Here is a 16,252-nt window from a genome sequence, read left to right on the forward strand (position 1 = left end):
GGCTAATTTGAAATCAGTCATGTTCTTTCCAGAGCTCTGAGACCCAAGAGCTGAGTCAATGAACTGAGGAAGTCACCAAGAGAGACAGGTTTGGACTGGCCCCACAGCACAGGGAAGCCTGGACCCAGGGGCCTTCTAACAGAGGAAGGCAGAAAAGCCTTCTGAGGCACAAACTGGAGAAAAGCAATTGAGCACTGATTTTAGGATCTTACTTGTAGTTTTTCTCCCAGAATTTCACTGGCCTGACATATGATGTGATGAAAATGACACTCCCAAGGAATGGACTCAGTGGGGTAGAAAAGATTGATGTGGCAATCGTCTGAAAGAAAAGCATGGCAGAATCTGAGAACGTTGAGTTAAGGCAAAAAAAAAAATATATATATATATATATATAATTTCTATATTTTTAAAATATATCACATTTTGATGAGTTTTCACTAAAGCCATTTTTTTTTCTACCAAAGAAAGAACAAAGGATACATGCTTAATCTCTCTATGTATACATTTATAAATATAAAACTTTCAGTAGTACCCTGCTAGGTCTCATTTCACCACCATGTAAACCAAATAATTCTCATAAAAATCTCAGTGGTCTTAGTCTGATTCACGGCAAAGATTTAATATGTAAGGACTGAAAAGAAGTTTCTTTTTACTAAGATTATTAGCTGAACAAAACACACTAGAGTACATTTACTACAGTATCAAGTAGCTTTGTAAATAATTAAAATTAGATGATACACTCCGAAAATAAATAATAGCATTGTTTGGGAAGATAGTATCTCTTTCTCAAATCATGTTTTCCTTCCGTTTGAAGTATCTATCCGACTATTTTATCTAGATACATAGGATACACATCTAGATAGATGGATACACAGATAAACAGATATCATCTATTGAACACCATTGGCTCAATTCAAGTCCTATCTAGTTTTTAAGCAAAAAACACATGCACATGAAGTAAGTGTTTTGTGGGCCAAGTTCCTTCTTTAGGCATCCTTATATAAGTTTCTGATGTACTGGTATGCACCGATTTCAAATACCTTGCTTGATCAAAGAGGTAACTGGTCAATATTAAACTTAGCATGTCTGCTGCTTTTGGCTTAAGCCCAGTGAATCTTTGGTGATTACTGGGGAGGAGCCAGAAACAACAGTTCTCTAAGTAGGCTGGACCCTCCAGGTCTCACTCCATCATTGGAGACTCCCAGTTGCCAATCACTCACCATCATTGTTGGCGCAGAGGTGCTGTGGGGCCTGTGGTTGGAGCACAAGAGAGAACTGCTGGCCAGAATCCATGGGGGTGGCAGAAGTCAGTGGAGAGCCCGACCGCCCAGGTCCTATAATATGCATGTCCTTCCTGCATTCTACTGCAGATCTCATCTGACCTCCAGCAGGGCTGATCTTCCTGCTGGGAAGTTAGTGAAAACTGGATCTCTCTCACTGCTGCACTAATGGGGGTTTTATTTCTGTAGTTCATGTTCAAAAAGTTCTGGCAGAGAGTAAAAAAGAAATGTTTGGCATTGATAGGAAGACTCTGCATTTCATTTTCAAGAATATAGAAGTAACTTGGACTTCTAAGTGGTTTAACATAACTTTAAACAAGTTATGTGATAAAGGGGTAGGGGTGGAAGCAGGGATTCCCTAGTAGCCCCATTTATCTGTGAGATATAAAAAAGGAAGTGAGTCTTGTGCTGTCCATACTTTCACAGACATTTTTATAGATTTAAAATCAGATTTTAAAAAATTAGCCAGGCATGGTGGTGCACACTAGTAGTCCCAGCCACACGGGAGGCTGCAGTGAGAGCTAGAATTGCACCACTGCACTCTAGCCTGGGCAACAGAGTGAGGCCTTGTCTCAAAATATAAAAAAACAAAACAACAACAAAAAACATGATTTTTTTTTTCTTCAAGAGTTACTTTTTTTAAAACTTTCTATTTACTCACAAGCATTTTCAGGAGTGAAATGTCACATCCTCCATTAATAATCCATTCCAATGTTGAACTGTTTAGGTATCAAAAAGATCTCTATTTCTCTATTGTGCTGCAATTTAAATCCAATTCTTTTTATTTTGACCCAGGTTCAAATGGAGAACTACAGAACAATATGCTACTGTGATATCTATTATCACCCACCAGTTTCCTCTTCTGAAAGCTGAAAATACCTAAATACTTCTGCCACAAAACACAACAAATTAGCTATTATGCTCCTTGTCACTGAAGAAAAGGGAATTGCACGGAATGTATCACTGAGTGAAGGTATTGAAAAAAATACTAGAAAGCAGAGTTGGGTCAAAGGTGGAGTTTTCTGAGGGGCTGTGTTGAGAAGAAAGGAAGAAGGAGAAGTCCCTACATCAGGGGACAGAGGGTGTGATGGAGCTTGCAGAGGAATCAGGACAAAATCAAGTGGAGCCAGGGCCGGGAAGATGTGCTAATATGTGATGATCTGGCTAAGTCTGTCTAATTATAAGACAGTGGTCCTGCATGGTCTCTACATGTATTAAAAGCGGGGATGATGTGGCTTGTGTTTTTGATTCTAAGATTTCCCCAGAGATTACACTGTAGATTTTTAAAATGCCAGAAACAATTATCTGAAATTTAAGAAGCGAGGGAGCTAGAACTAAGCTAAAAATAAAGTTCAATATGGTAGGAAAGGAAATGACGTTTAACAGGTTAGACGGAGGGTGGCAGTGAATAGAGAGGATCTTTTTGGGGGGACATATCAGTAAAGAATTATAGCACACTCTGGGCAAATATGAAAGGCTGTCACTAATACTGGCAAGGCAGTGCCAAGAAAGAAGAGCTGCTAAGAGGAGTAGGCACATAAAGCCCTCTTTATTTCTTTCTAAGAGAAACAGCTGGGGGCTTAACCTAAGGGATAGATGATCACTCCTTTAAAGGCACACTTAAAATGAAAACATCAGTTATTAAAAGATTTTTAAAAATCATTAGAAACTGAAAAGGATGCACCACATAGAAAACAGCCTTCCCAATCTCCGGGTTTACTAGAAAGAATCTGCCTAAGTCTGTCTAATTATTAGAAGACAATGGTCTTGCATTGTCTCTACACTTTTATAAGGGTGAACATCCTCATCGTTCCCTGGAGGTTACAAGCTCGGAAGCTAACTGAGGCTACGGAGGGAGAAAACATGCTAGTACCGGAAAAAGCAATTTACCAAACAGTGCCCTGCTGCTGGCCTGAAAGCTAATTCAATTCCGAAACAGAGCAAATTAGCTTTTTCTCAATGCTGAGATGGAGCCCACAACTTCTTAATAGAGTGATAAAATAATTAACATTTTGAAATTAGTCAAGATCCAGGACTGACACTTAATAACTTAATAGCTTTGTCTGGGTGGCATGTATATCCAGTTTTTCAACTATTTATTTCATTGTATTCTGAACAGCATGATGTTGGACTCCAAGGAGGAGCAAATATCTACCTTTACAACTGATAAAGGATGAGGGGTGTCCATGGGTAAGGAGGAGAAGGTAAAGACCCTGTCAGTGGCCGGCCTCCAGGGAAGTCAATTTGAAGGCTCTGTATCTTAGCAGAAGGGAAGGAAGTGGGTGTCACTAACAAGGCCAGGTTTAGGAACAAAACACGGGGATCCACTGCGTGTTCTAAAATGGAACCACCAAATGCCCAATCAAATCTACATCTAGAAAGTTTCCATTTTGTAAGACAACCCATCTATACATCCTGAAAATATTTAATTTTAATGCTCACTGTGCACAAGCTCAGATAAATCCTAATACTGTTTCTATTCTTCTAGAACTTATTAAGTGCTAAATACCACATGCTCATGTGTGAACCCTCAACACGAAATATAGGGCAAGTATTTGAAAATTATGGTTCCCAGAACAGTCTTAATTCCGCTGTGGAATGCCAAGGAATAATTAGTATTATTGAACTCACCTAACAAGGCATAAACATCAACAAGAAAATGCTACAGACAGATGCAAGTCCAAAGTTATGATATCAGGAATCACCACTTCAATTTTTAAATGCTTGGGGCCAGTCCTCAACAACAAATTTGCATTAATCTAATCATTTTCATTTAATAAACATCCTTTAAATTCTAGACAGGAAACTTTAGAAACACATCAGAAATAGACTAAAAATCAACTAAATATTTAACCTTACTGTTTTTGTTTTAAAAGACTCTGTTTAGGAAAACTGACATTACTGGCATTACAGAAAATGATTGCCGCTAAAGGGAAAGGGTGGTGCACGAGCTCAGGCTTTGCAAATATATATATACAATTTTTTCTTAGCTTGTTCTGCGAAATGACCTTGAAACACTTTAGCCGTATCAATGCAGGTCTAAGAATAGGAACATAGAACAATGTGTATTGTGAGAACCACTCTTCTTATGCTTAACATTTAAAAAAGAATGTTATGAGCCTGGAAGAAATCATTTTAAAAAATATTATCATTCAAGGATTATCCCAAGTATGTTTTCATTCCTTTACAAGTTAAGGTCCTAGACATTCCTTAAGAATTGTCTTAAAGAACCTTATGTAAATTTCACAAGGAAGAAAGCTCTGAGAGGTCATTCAAGTTAGGTAACAGCAGCCCTGATGAATTGCCAGTTTAGAACCCTGGTTCACATACACTGATGGCTTAAGTATCACCAAGGAAGCTTGTAAAAAGACAGATTCCAGGATCCTGCCCCTGGAAATTTGATTTAAAAAGTATGAGCTGGGCTCAGCAATCTACTTAGTTAATTGGTTCCTCCAGGGATGCTGAGGTAAGTGGCGCCTGTTTCCTAGGAAACACAAAGGTTTAAAAACTCTAAATTCAGTGAGAAGGAGAACCTCTGAGGACATTATTTTAGGCCTAAGTCAAATTTTAATTAATCTCTTTCTTCAAGAGCATTTTTAAAGCAATTTCTCTCTCCACCTCCCTTACCCACATGGGTACATATATAAAACTTAGCTATCAATTGTCAAAGTGATTTTTAGGGGAATCTCAAAATTTGTTATGAAGTAAATTCAAACTATTATGAAAACACTGTAAAACACACATGAAAACCAAGGCTTCTTGGCTCATTGCAACTAAAAGACCATAATTTAATTTTTAAAATTATGGTCTTCCAAATGCTGTTTGTACCTTATCCTGAGTTTCTGAATATTACTAGAGTGTGATATGATAACCATAGTATAAAATCATATACACTTTATAAAAATGTACTGAATGCATCAACCCTATCCACAATGTTTAATAACAGCAAATTTATTTGCACTATTTTGCACAAGGTGACCCAATCATTTAAGCAGTAACTTTTCATTTAAAAGACAGGATATCCCAAAGGATTACAAATCATTCTACTACAAGGACACGTGCACACGAATGTTCATTGCAGCAGTGTTTACAATAGCAAAGACCTGGAACCAACCCAAATGCCCAATGATGATAGACCGGATAGGGAAAATGTGGTACATATACACCATGGAATATTACGCAGCCATCAAAAACGATGAGTTCACGTCCTTTGTAGGGACATGGATGAACCTGGAAACCATCATTCTCAGCAAACTGACACAAGAGCAGAAAATCAAACACCGTATATTCTGACTCATAGGCGGGTGTTGAACAATGAGAACACATGGACACAGGGAGGGGAGCACTACACACTGGGGTCCGTTGGGGGGAAATGGGGGAGGGGCGGGGGGGTGGGGAGGTGGGAAGAGATAGCATGGGGAGAAATGACAGATACAGGTGAGGGGACGGAAGGCAGCAAACCACACTGCCATGTGTGTACCTATGCAACAATCTTGCATGTTCATCACATGTACCCCAAAACCTAAAATGCAATAAAAAATAAATAAATAAATAAATAAAAATAAAAGACAGGATATCTTAATGAAGATCTGGGCATGGGAAATGGAAGGACCAGAAAAAATAAAAGTAACTCCTGAATATGCATGCATGAAGAAGCAGGAAGAGTTCAAAATTAAGAAACATCTTTTAAGGCTAAGTGGCCTAAAGGGATCCAAAGTGCCTCTTCGTGTCCCCATTAAAAGGTAATCTTAAAGACTTTAAAATCTTTTTATTGCCAGGGGTCAACGAAAAGCTTGCTTCCGTAAAATTTGAATCTCGGCTTGAGGGTGAAAATAGAAGCAGAAAGGATACGAGGAATGGCAAAGAGCTGAGCAAACACGTGAAACGAAGAACCCCAAGCCATCTGCCAAGGAGCCACGTATGTCAGGACGAACTGTAACTTGTGAAGCAGGTCCCCGAGCTGAAAGTAAAAGAAAAAAAGATTCATCAGCGAGGACAACGACAACAGTAGTAACTGCATCAAGGTCATTTAAAGGACACTTGTTAAGGTTAGGAAGGGGCAGTGAACCTGCTGTCTGCCCTCTTGCTCTTACCTTCCTGCGTCTCATGTGCAATGCGGCATTTAATGATATTTTAAAACTGCAACAGGCTGATCAGAAGAAACCTTACAGGGTTAATCGCAACAGATTTATTATTTCAGCCTATATACATATGGTGTATCTCTTTGCCTTTCTCAGAACAACCACAGCCTGCTCTTTCCTCCTTCATATTGGATCTTTTAGAGAGAGTATATACAGAAACCTATCATCATTTGACACTGTTGAGGTTTTTGTGTGTTAATTTCATTTCACCTCTTCAGCTGTTCCTACTGGAGAAAACAGTTCCATACCATTGAATTGCAAGTTACAAAGTACTTTAGAAAGCTAAGACAGGATATGAAGCTATTGCATTCACCAGACAATCCAGCACAAGGAGAAACTGAGTTTTGGGGTGATGTGGAAAACACAGAGGAGAGACCTTACATGCACTAAGGATGAACATGTAAGAGTGAACTAACTGTTCAGTGGTTGGATTAAAGATGGAGATGATGAATGTGCAGATAAGGATAGAGAAGGATGGACTGCTCTGGCTTTAGACCTCTGCATTATGGTAAGAAGTGAACGGTGAATCCCAGTTGCAAAATTCTGCTGCTGACACTTCTAGATGCAGTCAGTAAGTATCCTGCCAGGATTTCGTTCCCCAAATCCACATCTGATCTTCATCCATAATGAAAACTTCAAATAGCATGCCATCTTTTGTCCGAGACTGGCCAGCATTTGAGACAATAAAATACATTCACCAAGGCCATGGTGTGAAATGAGAAGAAAAAATACAATTTTTAATTAGGTTCAATAGCTATTAAATAAAACAGGTCATAATGAAAAGAGGGCAAGATTTGGGTGATGGGGCCATTAAGAAAGGATTCAAGGAACCAAGATAACAGTCCTTCAGTGAAAAGCCAACCTTGTAATTTTGGAACCAAAAGATGACGTGATCCTGATTTGTTTCATAAAAATGTAAGGCGGCAAAAGGAGGTTAATTAGAATCCTCTCCAAATCTTTGCCTCACTTTTCTGATCTCTACTGATTCTCATAAATATTCTGGTTTTGGATAAAAACTTTAAAGTAGAATAAAGCATTATTGGATAGGCCATAGCAAATGAACCAAGAATAAAAGGTCTCTCAAAGGCACAGCAAACATAGAGAAGCCTTAAGAAGTCACAGGCATCTATCTGGTTATGTACAGAACCTCTGATCTAAACATGTCTACCAGAAACTCTAGTTACAAATCTAGCACTGAGTTTTAGGTGAAAGCTGAAGAATTTTAGATAGAAGAGAATGGAAGAATAATAGGGAGAGCAGGAAACAGTGAGAAAGAAAGAAATAGGGGAAACAAGGAAGACAAAGGGAGGAATAAAAAAAGCAAAAAAAAAAAAGAAAAGAACAATGAAAGAGGAAAAAATAGATGATGTGATTAGGCTTGGAACCATAAGGAAATCTGAATTCCAGGAAAGGAAAGGAGAAGTTTGTTTTGGCTCACAACTTTTTACTTTCTTAACTCTCACTCACTTGAATCAATCATAGAGGGTTGATCTCGATTGGTTTCCAAGATCTTTCAGAAAGGCCACTTTGGTTTTAATCCTGGGGTTGATTTCAGCCTCCTGAATCCATTTTGGATGGGACTCCTCAGCCCCCAGTGCCTTTGCGAGTTTGTCAATTGAGAGAGCAGCATTTCACTCCGTCAATCTGAGGTTCAGCCTTACGAGTTTACATAAAATATAGTCATTTCCCCACCACCTTACTTTCTACCAATCATCAAGTGACTTCTACAAACCAAGAAACTGACAGTTCTAACACAACTTTACACTCTTGACTTACTTTTGTGAAGAGATATGATTTGCATTAAAAGCCAGTATCATTTCCTTCCATCTCCACCAGTAACCCAATCAGAAGGGGAACACGTCAAATGCCCAAGAAAAGACATGACTTCTGAGTTACCAACCAGGGCAAAAGTCCTGAAAAGAGGTGGTAGGCTCTCTTGCTCATGTATACCTAACTGAACTCTATCAGAAAAAATACCTTTGGATTTGAAATCTTCTGGTCATCCCAATATTAAGAATTCTTAGTTGAGTTATTAAGAATTAATCTTGTGACTCATGCCTAAATGAAAACTGCAAGTATGAACAAGATTACCTCCTATGATGTATGGCCCCCAAATGCACTAAAAATGAATCATGAGTTATGGAAAGTTACTCCTGTTAGGTTGTCTGTGTATTCCTGTACCCTGGGAGGCATTTAAGCCAGCTTTTGAAAAAGCTGGTAAGTAGGTCAGCTACAGCAACTACAGTCAGACTGGCTGCCCCAGGGAAAGCTTCATCTGCAAGTTTGAAGCTCTAACAAGTTAAACTTTGCTGTATTATGATTAAATTAATTTCTGCTTAGCACAGCAACTTGTATTTACACATAAGCAAAACCAGTAATCAGACAGACATCTAAGGATTCCAGGTACCAGTACTCTCATGCTCTACTTGCAGCCAAAGCCCCACATATTGTTCTTTCCCTATGTCTCTGTATGCCTTTTTTCCCCCCAAGAACTCTGTGAAGAATAAAATACATGCTTTGTAAAGATTTTCAACATGAAGCTCACAAAATAGGCTCCACTGTTCTCAATCGCTGCAGAAGCCAGATCTCCTGAATATCTTTTCTTTATGCAGTCATGATTCCTCTACAACACGGTAATTTTAATGCTCCTCTATGAAGCCCACCAGAAAAAGGATGTGCTCTAGATGAGTCAGATGCTAACATATATCAATATTTCAAAGCATGGGGTTGAGGGCACGCTGCCTGAGTCTGAATCCCAGCTCTACCTCGGGTCATGCATTCCTTCATCTATAAAATGGAGATGATAATAGTACCTGCTCAAAGTGTCATCTGAGGGTGAAATGGCTTCATCTTTGTTAAAGATTTAGAATAGTGCCGGGCAAACATAGGTGTTACAGAAGAATTTTGATACATAAATGTTAGGACACATGTTAGGGTACCTTATTCACAACCTAGCAATTTTAGAGCCCTCTTCTTCCCCAAACTAAAACTTACCAAGTCCAGGTCCTCTCATTTTTCAGAGAAGGAAGCCAGGCTCAGAGTGGGTAAGTGGATTGCTTAGGTTAGACGGCAAGTTAGTGGCCCATCTCAAACCAGAGATCAAAGTTCCTGATTCTCCATCCAGTGATATTTCTTTCACCCAACTTTACCATGCCTCCTTGAGGCCATGGGCCTTCTGTGAACTACAGCAAGAGGAAGAACCTGCCTGACATGCAGCAGCTACAGAAAGGTCCCCTTTATCCAAGCTTTCCTGCTGACAGCAGAGAGGAAGGATCACAAGCATGAACATCACACATTATAGCTACAGCCACTATTCAGACAAATGATGGCTGTAGCCACATTCTTTCATGTATACAGTAAAAAAGGACCTGATCTGCCCAGGAACATCCTTTCCAGTATAAATGCCTAATTAATTAAGTATTATACTACCCCAAAAGCCTGATGACACTCGAGGGATTTCAACACTGCAGACTGCTGGGTTACTTGTGCTTCTTGAATGTACAACTCCAAAAAGATTGATTTGGCTCATACATTTTATTCTTACAGTGTGGAGAGATATGATCCAGGTTTAAAAAGATTCAACTTCATATTTTCCCTTTACACGTTGTCCTTCTCTTTAAGAGTAAAATCAGGCAAAATAATTTAAAATGAGTGTCTATCAAAACAGCAATTTGTAAGCACAAAAGAAAACCTAAATATTGATCATCAATGAGATAAGGATTTGAGGAGGGACCTTCTGCACCACATTGGCCATTGTGTACAAAATAATGAAACATTTAAGATAAGACTTAATAGAAACAGCCACACCAACACCTTTCCAGTAAGCATGGCCACATGCATTATAATATTGTACTGAAGTACTTTAAATAGAAATCTCATTTAGATTAGCTATGAACTTGTATATCCTTAGACAGTTTGAGGTCTTTGTTTTTATTAAGCTTATCTCACTCCTAACATTCTACTCCTGAAATCTTAAATCTCAGCCCTATTAAAATGCATAATAAATTTTACAAGTTATTGTAGTATGAGTATAAGAAAACAAAATCATTTGGGTTTATGCCACTTTAAACAGCAGCAAAAGAGTAAAGAAAATCACAAGAGGCCAGGCACGGTGGCTCTTGCCTATAATTCTAGCACTTTGGGAGGCTGAGGTGGGTGGATCACCTGAGGACAGGAGTTCCAGAACAGCCTGGCCAACATGGAGAGATGCTATCTCTACTAGAAAAAAAAAAAAAAAAAACTAGCCAGGCATGGTGGCGTGCACCTGTAATCTCAGCTACTCAGGAGGCTGAGGCAGGAGAATCACTTGAACCCAGGAGGCAGAGGTTGCAGTAAGCTAAGATTGTGTCACTGCACTCCAGCCTGGGTGACAGAGTGAGACTCTGTCTCAAAAAAAAAAAAAAAAGAAAAAAGAAAAAAGAAAAAGAAATGTAAAAGAGAAAAGAAAATCACAATGGAGTAATTGTGGCTGTTTCCCTAGAAAAGTCAGCATAAATTCTCTCATTTAAAATGACCTATTTTGGAAATCTGTTATATCTCTGCTATAGACAGCAAATACACAAACCAGCTTAAGAGAAATGTCTCCAAATAAAGGTGACTCTAAAACTTTTCCTTGCTAATACATCTGCAATAAGGCATATGCCATCTTCACTCTGGAGATCCCCTACACACTGTCCTGACCTCAGTGAAATAACTGGCTATTTACAGAATTTTCTTATACTTGGGTGTTGTCTTAGGAAGCTATACACCTATTTGAGTAAAGTGCAATTCTCTTTCCTAATCTCACTTATCACTTTTTCACCTATTGCTCCATGCTTACTAAGCTCCCAGATTCATTCTATCATTTGCCATTTTTTGCATTTTGTTGTACTCAGTTATTTCTCAGCTTCAGTTAACTTCACCCCAAATTTGGAATTACCAATATTTGAATTTGAAGAGGTATACAAGAGGGAAAGGCATCACAGAAACCGGCTGTTGAGTTAAAGCTGCATGGAGTTCAAAGTGAGAGAACAGTGGAGAAGCTGAGGCTCTCAAGTGCTTGGAAAGGAAGAGATAAGAGGAGAAGAAATCTGGAGGTTCATGGGCAACCAAGTTAATAAATTTGGGTGGAAGCCCAGCTGAGAGATTAAAAGCCGAGAACAAAGGAATTGTGGAAAACTGTCAGATGTTTTGAGGAATAGGTGGTAATATGGGTAGTAGAAAAATGTTCAAAAAGGAATAGAAAAAGTAAAGCTAGTGACATCTGAAATGCAGGGGACCACTTTTTGGGGAAGGGAAGCACCACTCTTACAGAATAACAAGTTGTTAACAGAAAATATGATACTTCAATTTGGGGATATTAAATATTTCCAAATAGTAGCTGACAACATGAGACAGAACTTTGTAAAGTAAGAAAAAAAATATTCAGACAATGGTTATAACTCATTACAAGAGTGACTTTCAGGCCAGAAGCTGATTCTACCTTAGTTAACTATGTGTGTTGGGAGCCCATTAAATAGCATCCATCAGACTTTGCAAAATATCGATAGGCTTCATGGAACATGGTAGTGCAGAAAGGATATCATCCATTATAAAAATAATATAAGTAATCAAAAAATTTGTAAGGAGAAATATAAATTAAATGTTAACTCAAAACAAAAGGGTGTACTCATCCCCCAACAGTCAGAGGCAAAGAGGTAATTTGACATAAGAATGGTTAAGTCTGAACTGATAACCACACCTACCCTAAGGGAACACAGACACAGATATAGGTCTTAGGAGCTGAGGAATTGGGTTTTAGCATAGTTGAATGGGTTCCGTGTCTATAAAGAGCAAATTATGAAAAAACTTCATTTACCACTGCTGGAAAAAAAGCAAAAGAGTTTGCTTTCTGCCTTCTGTAGAGAAGATAAAAATCTGTCATTCATGATACACCAAAACCTCAAGTGCTCATAATACAGGGGAGCGGAATTTAAACTATTCCAGTAGGGCAAAAATAAAAAAACAAGAAACTAACATAAAATAAAAAATAGTGGAGGATGATAAAACTTCCTCACAGAAGCAAATGCATGAGATCAGGTTTCTTTGTTCTTTCTTTCTTTTTTCTTTTTCTTTTTTTTGGCTCCTACAAGTGAGAACATGCAACATTTGTCTTTCTGTGCCTGGTTTAACTCACTTAACATAATGTCCTCCAGTTCCAACGGTATTGTTGCAAACTGACAGGATTTTATTCAGCTTTATGGCTGAATAAATTCCATTGTGTATATATGCTACATTTACTTTATCCATTCATCTGCTGATGGGGACTTAGGTTGATTCCATCTTTTGGCTGTTGTGAATAGTGCTATCATAAACATGGGAGCACAGGTATCTTTTTAATATGGTGATTTCTTTTCTTCTGGATAGATAGATAGCCTTGGGATTGCCAGATTGTAGTTCTAGTTTTAGCTTTTCAAGGACCCTGCATACTGTTTTCCATAGTGACTGTATTCATTCACATTCCCACCAACAGGGTGTAAGTGTTTCCCTTTCTCTACCTGCTAGCCTTTGTTACGTTCTGATAATAGCCATTTTAATTGGGGTAAGATGATATCTCACTGTGGTTTTGATTTTCACTTCTCTGATGATTAGTGATATTGAGCACTTTTTCATATACTTCTTGGCCATTTGTATGTTTTCTTTTGAGAAATGTCTAAATGTCTAATAATGGCAAAAAGTTCTCAAAAGAACTTTTGCCATTTAAAAATTGTTCTTAACTTTTATTTGCTATTGAGTTGTTTGAGTTCCTTATATATTCTGGTTATTAATCCCTTGTCAGTTGGATATTTTATAAATATTTATCTTCCATTTTATGGCTTGTCTCTTCACTTTGTTGATTCTTTTCTTTGCTGTGCAATCCCATTTTTCAATTTTGGCTTCGGTTGTCTTGGCTTCTGAGGTCTTAATAAACCTTTGCCCAGACCAATGTACTGAAGTATTTCCCCAGTTTTCTTCTAGCATTAATCGTTTCATAGTTTCAGGTCTTATACTTAAGTCTTTAATCTACTTTGATTTGAGTTTTGTGTATAGTGAGAGACAGGATGAAACTAGATGTTTCATCCCTCTGAATATACATATCCAATTTTTCCAGCATCATTTATTATGTTTTTAAGTTTTTAATTTTTGTGAGTGCATGGTAGGGATTCATGGGATATTTTGGTGTAGGCATACAATACATAATAATCACAGCATGGAAAATTGCACATCTCTTCCCTCAAGCACTTATCCTTTGTGTTATAAATAATCCGGTTGTACTCTTTTAGTTACTTTCAAATGCACAATTAATTTATTTTTGATTACAGTCTCCTTGTTATGCTATCAAAAACTAGGTATTATTTACTTTTCCTATTTTACCCATTAACCATCTCTACCTCCCCTCAATGTTCCCTTACTAGCCCCAACCCAGCCTCTGATAATCACCCTTCTATTCTCTATCTCCAAGAGTTAAATTGTTTGGGTTTTTACATCCCACAAATAGGTGAGAATATATGATGTTTGTCTTTCTTTTTAAATCCATTTACCTGTTGATGGACACCTAGGTTGCTTCCAAATCTTGGCTATTGTGAATAGTACTGCAACAAACATAGGGGTACAGCTATCTCTTCAATATACTGATTTCCCCAGTGGGATTGCTGAATCATATGGTAGCTCTATTTTTAGTTTTTTTGAGGAACTTCTAAACTGTTCTCCATAGTGGCTTACTAATTAACAGTTCCACCAATAATGTACAAAGGTTCTCATTTCTTCACATCCTCACCAGCATTTGTTATCACCTGACTTTTGGGTAAAAGCCAGGTGATGCTGATGCTGCCAGTCTGGTGACCACATATTGCGAATCACTGCACTAAAGGGCTGGAAACACAATATTCAATTTTCAAAGCATTAGAGGGAAAAAAGGACCAAAAAAAGTTCATTTTGTTCAACAGATGGTAAGAAAGAAAAGGTGGAGAGACAAAGAAAAAGTATCATGAACATAAAGCCAACAAAAAATACCATGGTAAAAAAAAAGTCCAAACATATCAGTAATCACAGTAAATGTAAATGGATAAAATTTGCCTATCAAAACACAGATTCTCAGTCTGCCTTAAAAATAAAAATCTTGTTAGATTTAGAAGAAATATTAAAGTGACCTAGAAATTTTAGGTAAAGTAATTTTTAAAAAGATACCAGATACATTTTTACCAAAAGAAAGCTTCCTTACCTTTATTAATATTAAGCAAAATAGTGAGACTTTTACTCAAAAAAGAATAAATAGCAGTACATAATGATGAAAGGAGAGTATCACCAGGAAGATAAAATAATTGAAATATATATACTTGGCCATGTAGTCTCAAAAATATTTGAAGTAAAAATGGGTAGAATTACAAGAAAAGATTAATAAATCTACAATCATAGGGGAAGCTTTTAAGATACCTAGCTCAGAAAATGATAGTTCAATTAGACAATAAATAAATAAGCATATGAAATATCTGACCAACAGAATTAACAAGCTTCATCTAATATGTGTATTAGAACCTTATAACCAACTAAAAGAGAAAGAACATAATTTTCAAACATAGGTACATTTACAATAATTGATGCCTTATTAAAGTACAAAAGCAGTCCTGATCCATGACAAAAATTAATATCATACACACTGTTTTGCAATTAAATTAGAAGTCAGTAATGAAAAGGTGGCAAAATAGCAATTGTAATAATCACAATCCTTTGGATTTGTGTGTAAACAAAACCTACATGTAACAACTGCTAAAAACAAAAGACAGATTTTCAAACTACTGAAAACAAACGACAGAAAATCTTGAAGGCAGTCAGAAAAGAGACATATTACACAGAGAAGAACAAAGGTAAGCACTGCAAAAGACTCCTCATAAACCATGTAAGCCAGTAGGTCATAGAGTAACATTTATAAAGTGCTAAGATGGTTGGGAGAACTGCCTATCCCATGAAACTATCAACATAGAATCCTATTCCCTGTGAAAATATCTTTCAAAATGAAAGAGAAATACCTTCTCATGCAAACAAAGCCAACAGAAGTCCTTGCCAATAGACCCACATTCAAGAGTGGCTCAAGAAAGTTCTTCAGGCAGAAGAACAATAATGTAGGTCAGAAACTTGGACCTACACAAGATATAGAGCATTGGGAATGAAATAAATAAAATAAAATCATTTTTAGAATTTTTTATCGCTCTAAAAGAGCAATTTGGCTCTAAATCAAGAATAGTAAATAATGTATTGTGTATTCTTAGCATATGTAAAAATAAGTATATGACAATAATAGCAAAAAGGATGGGAAGAAGAAATAATGTTGAAATTCCTTACACCACATATAAAGTGGTGTAATATGCTTTAAATATAATATTATTTAAATTTAACATTAAATTTATAGATGGAAATTCACATTATTAAAATATATTTTAATTAATACAATTATATTAATAATTAATAACATATATTAACAAAATATATTAATAATTAACATATAAAATATATTTTGAAATTATATTATTGAATATAAATTGAAATATATGAATTTAATAATATTAAATTTAAATATTATATTTAAATCATACCATTTTATGTGTAGTGTAATGACACTACACATATACCTTTAAAGGTAGATATTGATGAATTAACTTTTATATTCTTAATATAAGAGAATGACTTTTAAAAAGCACAAATAATATGTCAGTAGAAGAAATAAAACAGAATAAAGAAGTAGTTCAAAGTGATATTCCCTCAAAATTTATCCCGTTAGTCTCCTCTCCACTGACCTAATCATTTGTCTCTCCTAGAGACTCTTAAAATATTTGGCAT

The 16,252-nt window shown here is 36.8% G+C and overlaps 1 protein-coding gene across 1 annotated transcript in view; it reads right to left on the minus strand.

Moving 5' to 3' along the window:
• PCNX2 (pecanex 2) overlaps window positions 1-16,252 on the minus strand; it is a 291,889-nt gene that overhangs the window by 96,602 nt on the left and 179,035 nt on the right. The window contains exons 22-23 of the mRNA XM_010351533.3: window positions 6,132-6,240; window positions 213-342 (exon numbers count right to left, since the gene is read on the minus strand). Coding sequence (XP_010349835.3) covers window positions 213-342; window positions 6,132-6,240 — 239 coding nt within the window. The remainder of the gene's footprint in view (window positions 1-212; window positions 343-6,131; window positions 6,241-16,252) is intronic.

This window comes from Saimiri boliviensis, chromosome 14 (assembly GCF_048565385.1).
Source record: "Saimiri boliviensis isolate mSaiBol1 chromosome 14, mSaiBol1.pri, whole genome shotgun sequence".
Taxonomy (NCBI): domain Eukaryota; kingdom Metazoa; phylum Chordata; class Mammalia; order Primates; family Cebidae; genus Saimiri; species Saimiri boliviensis.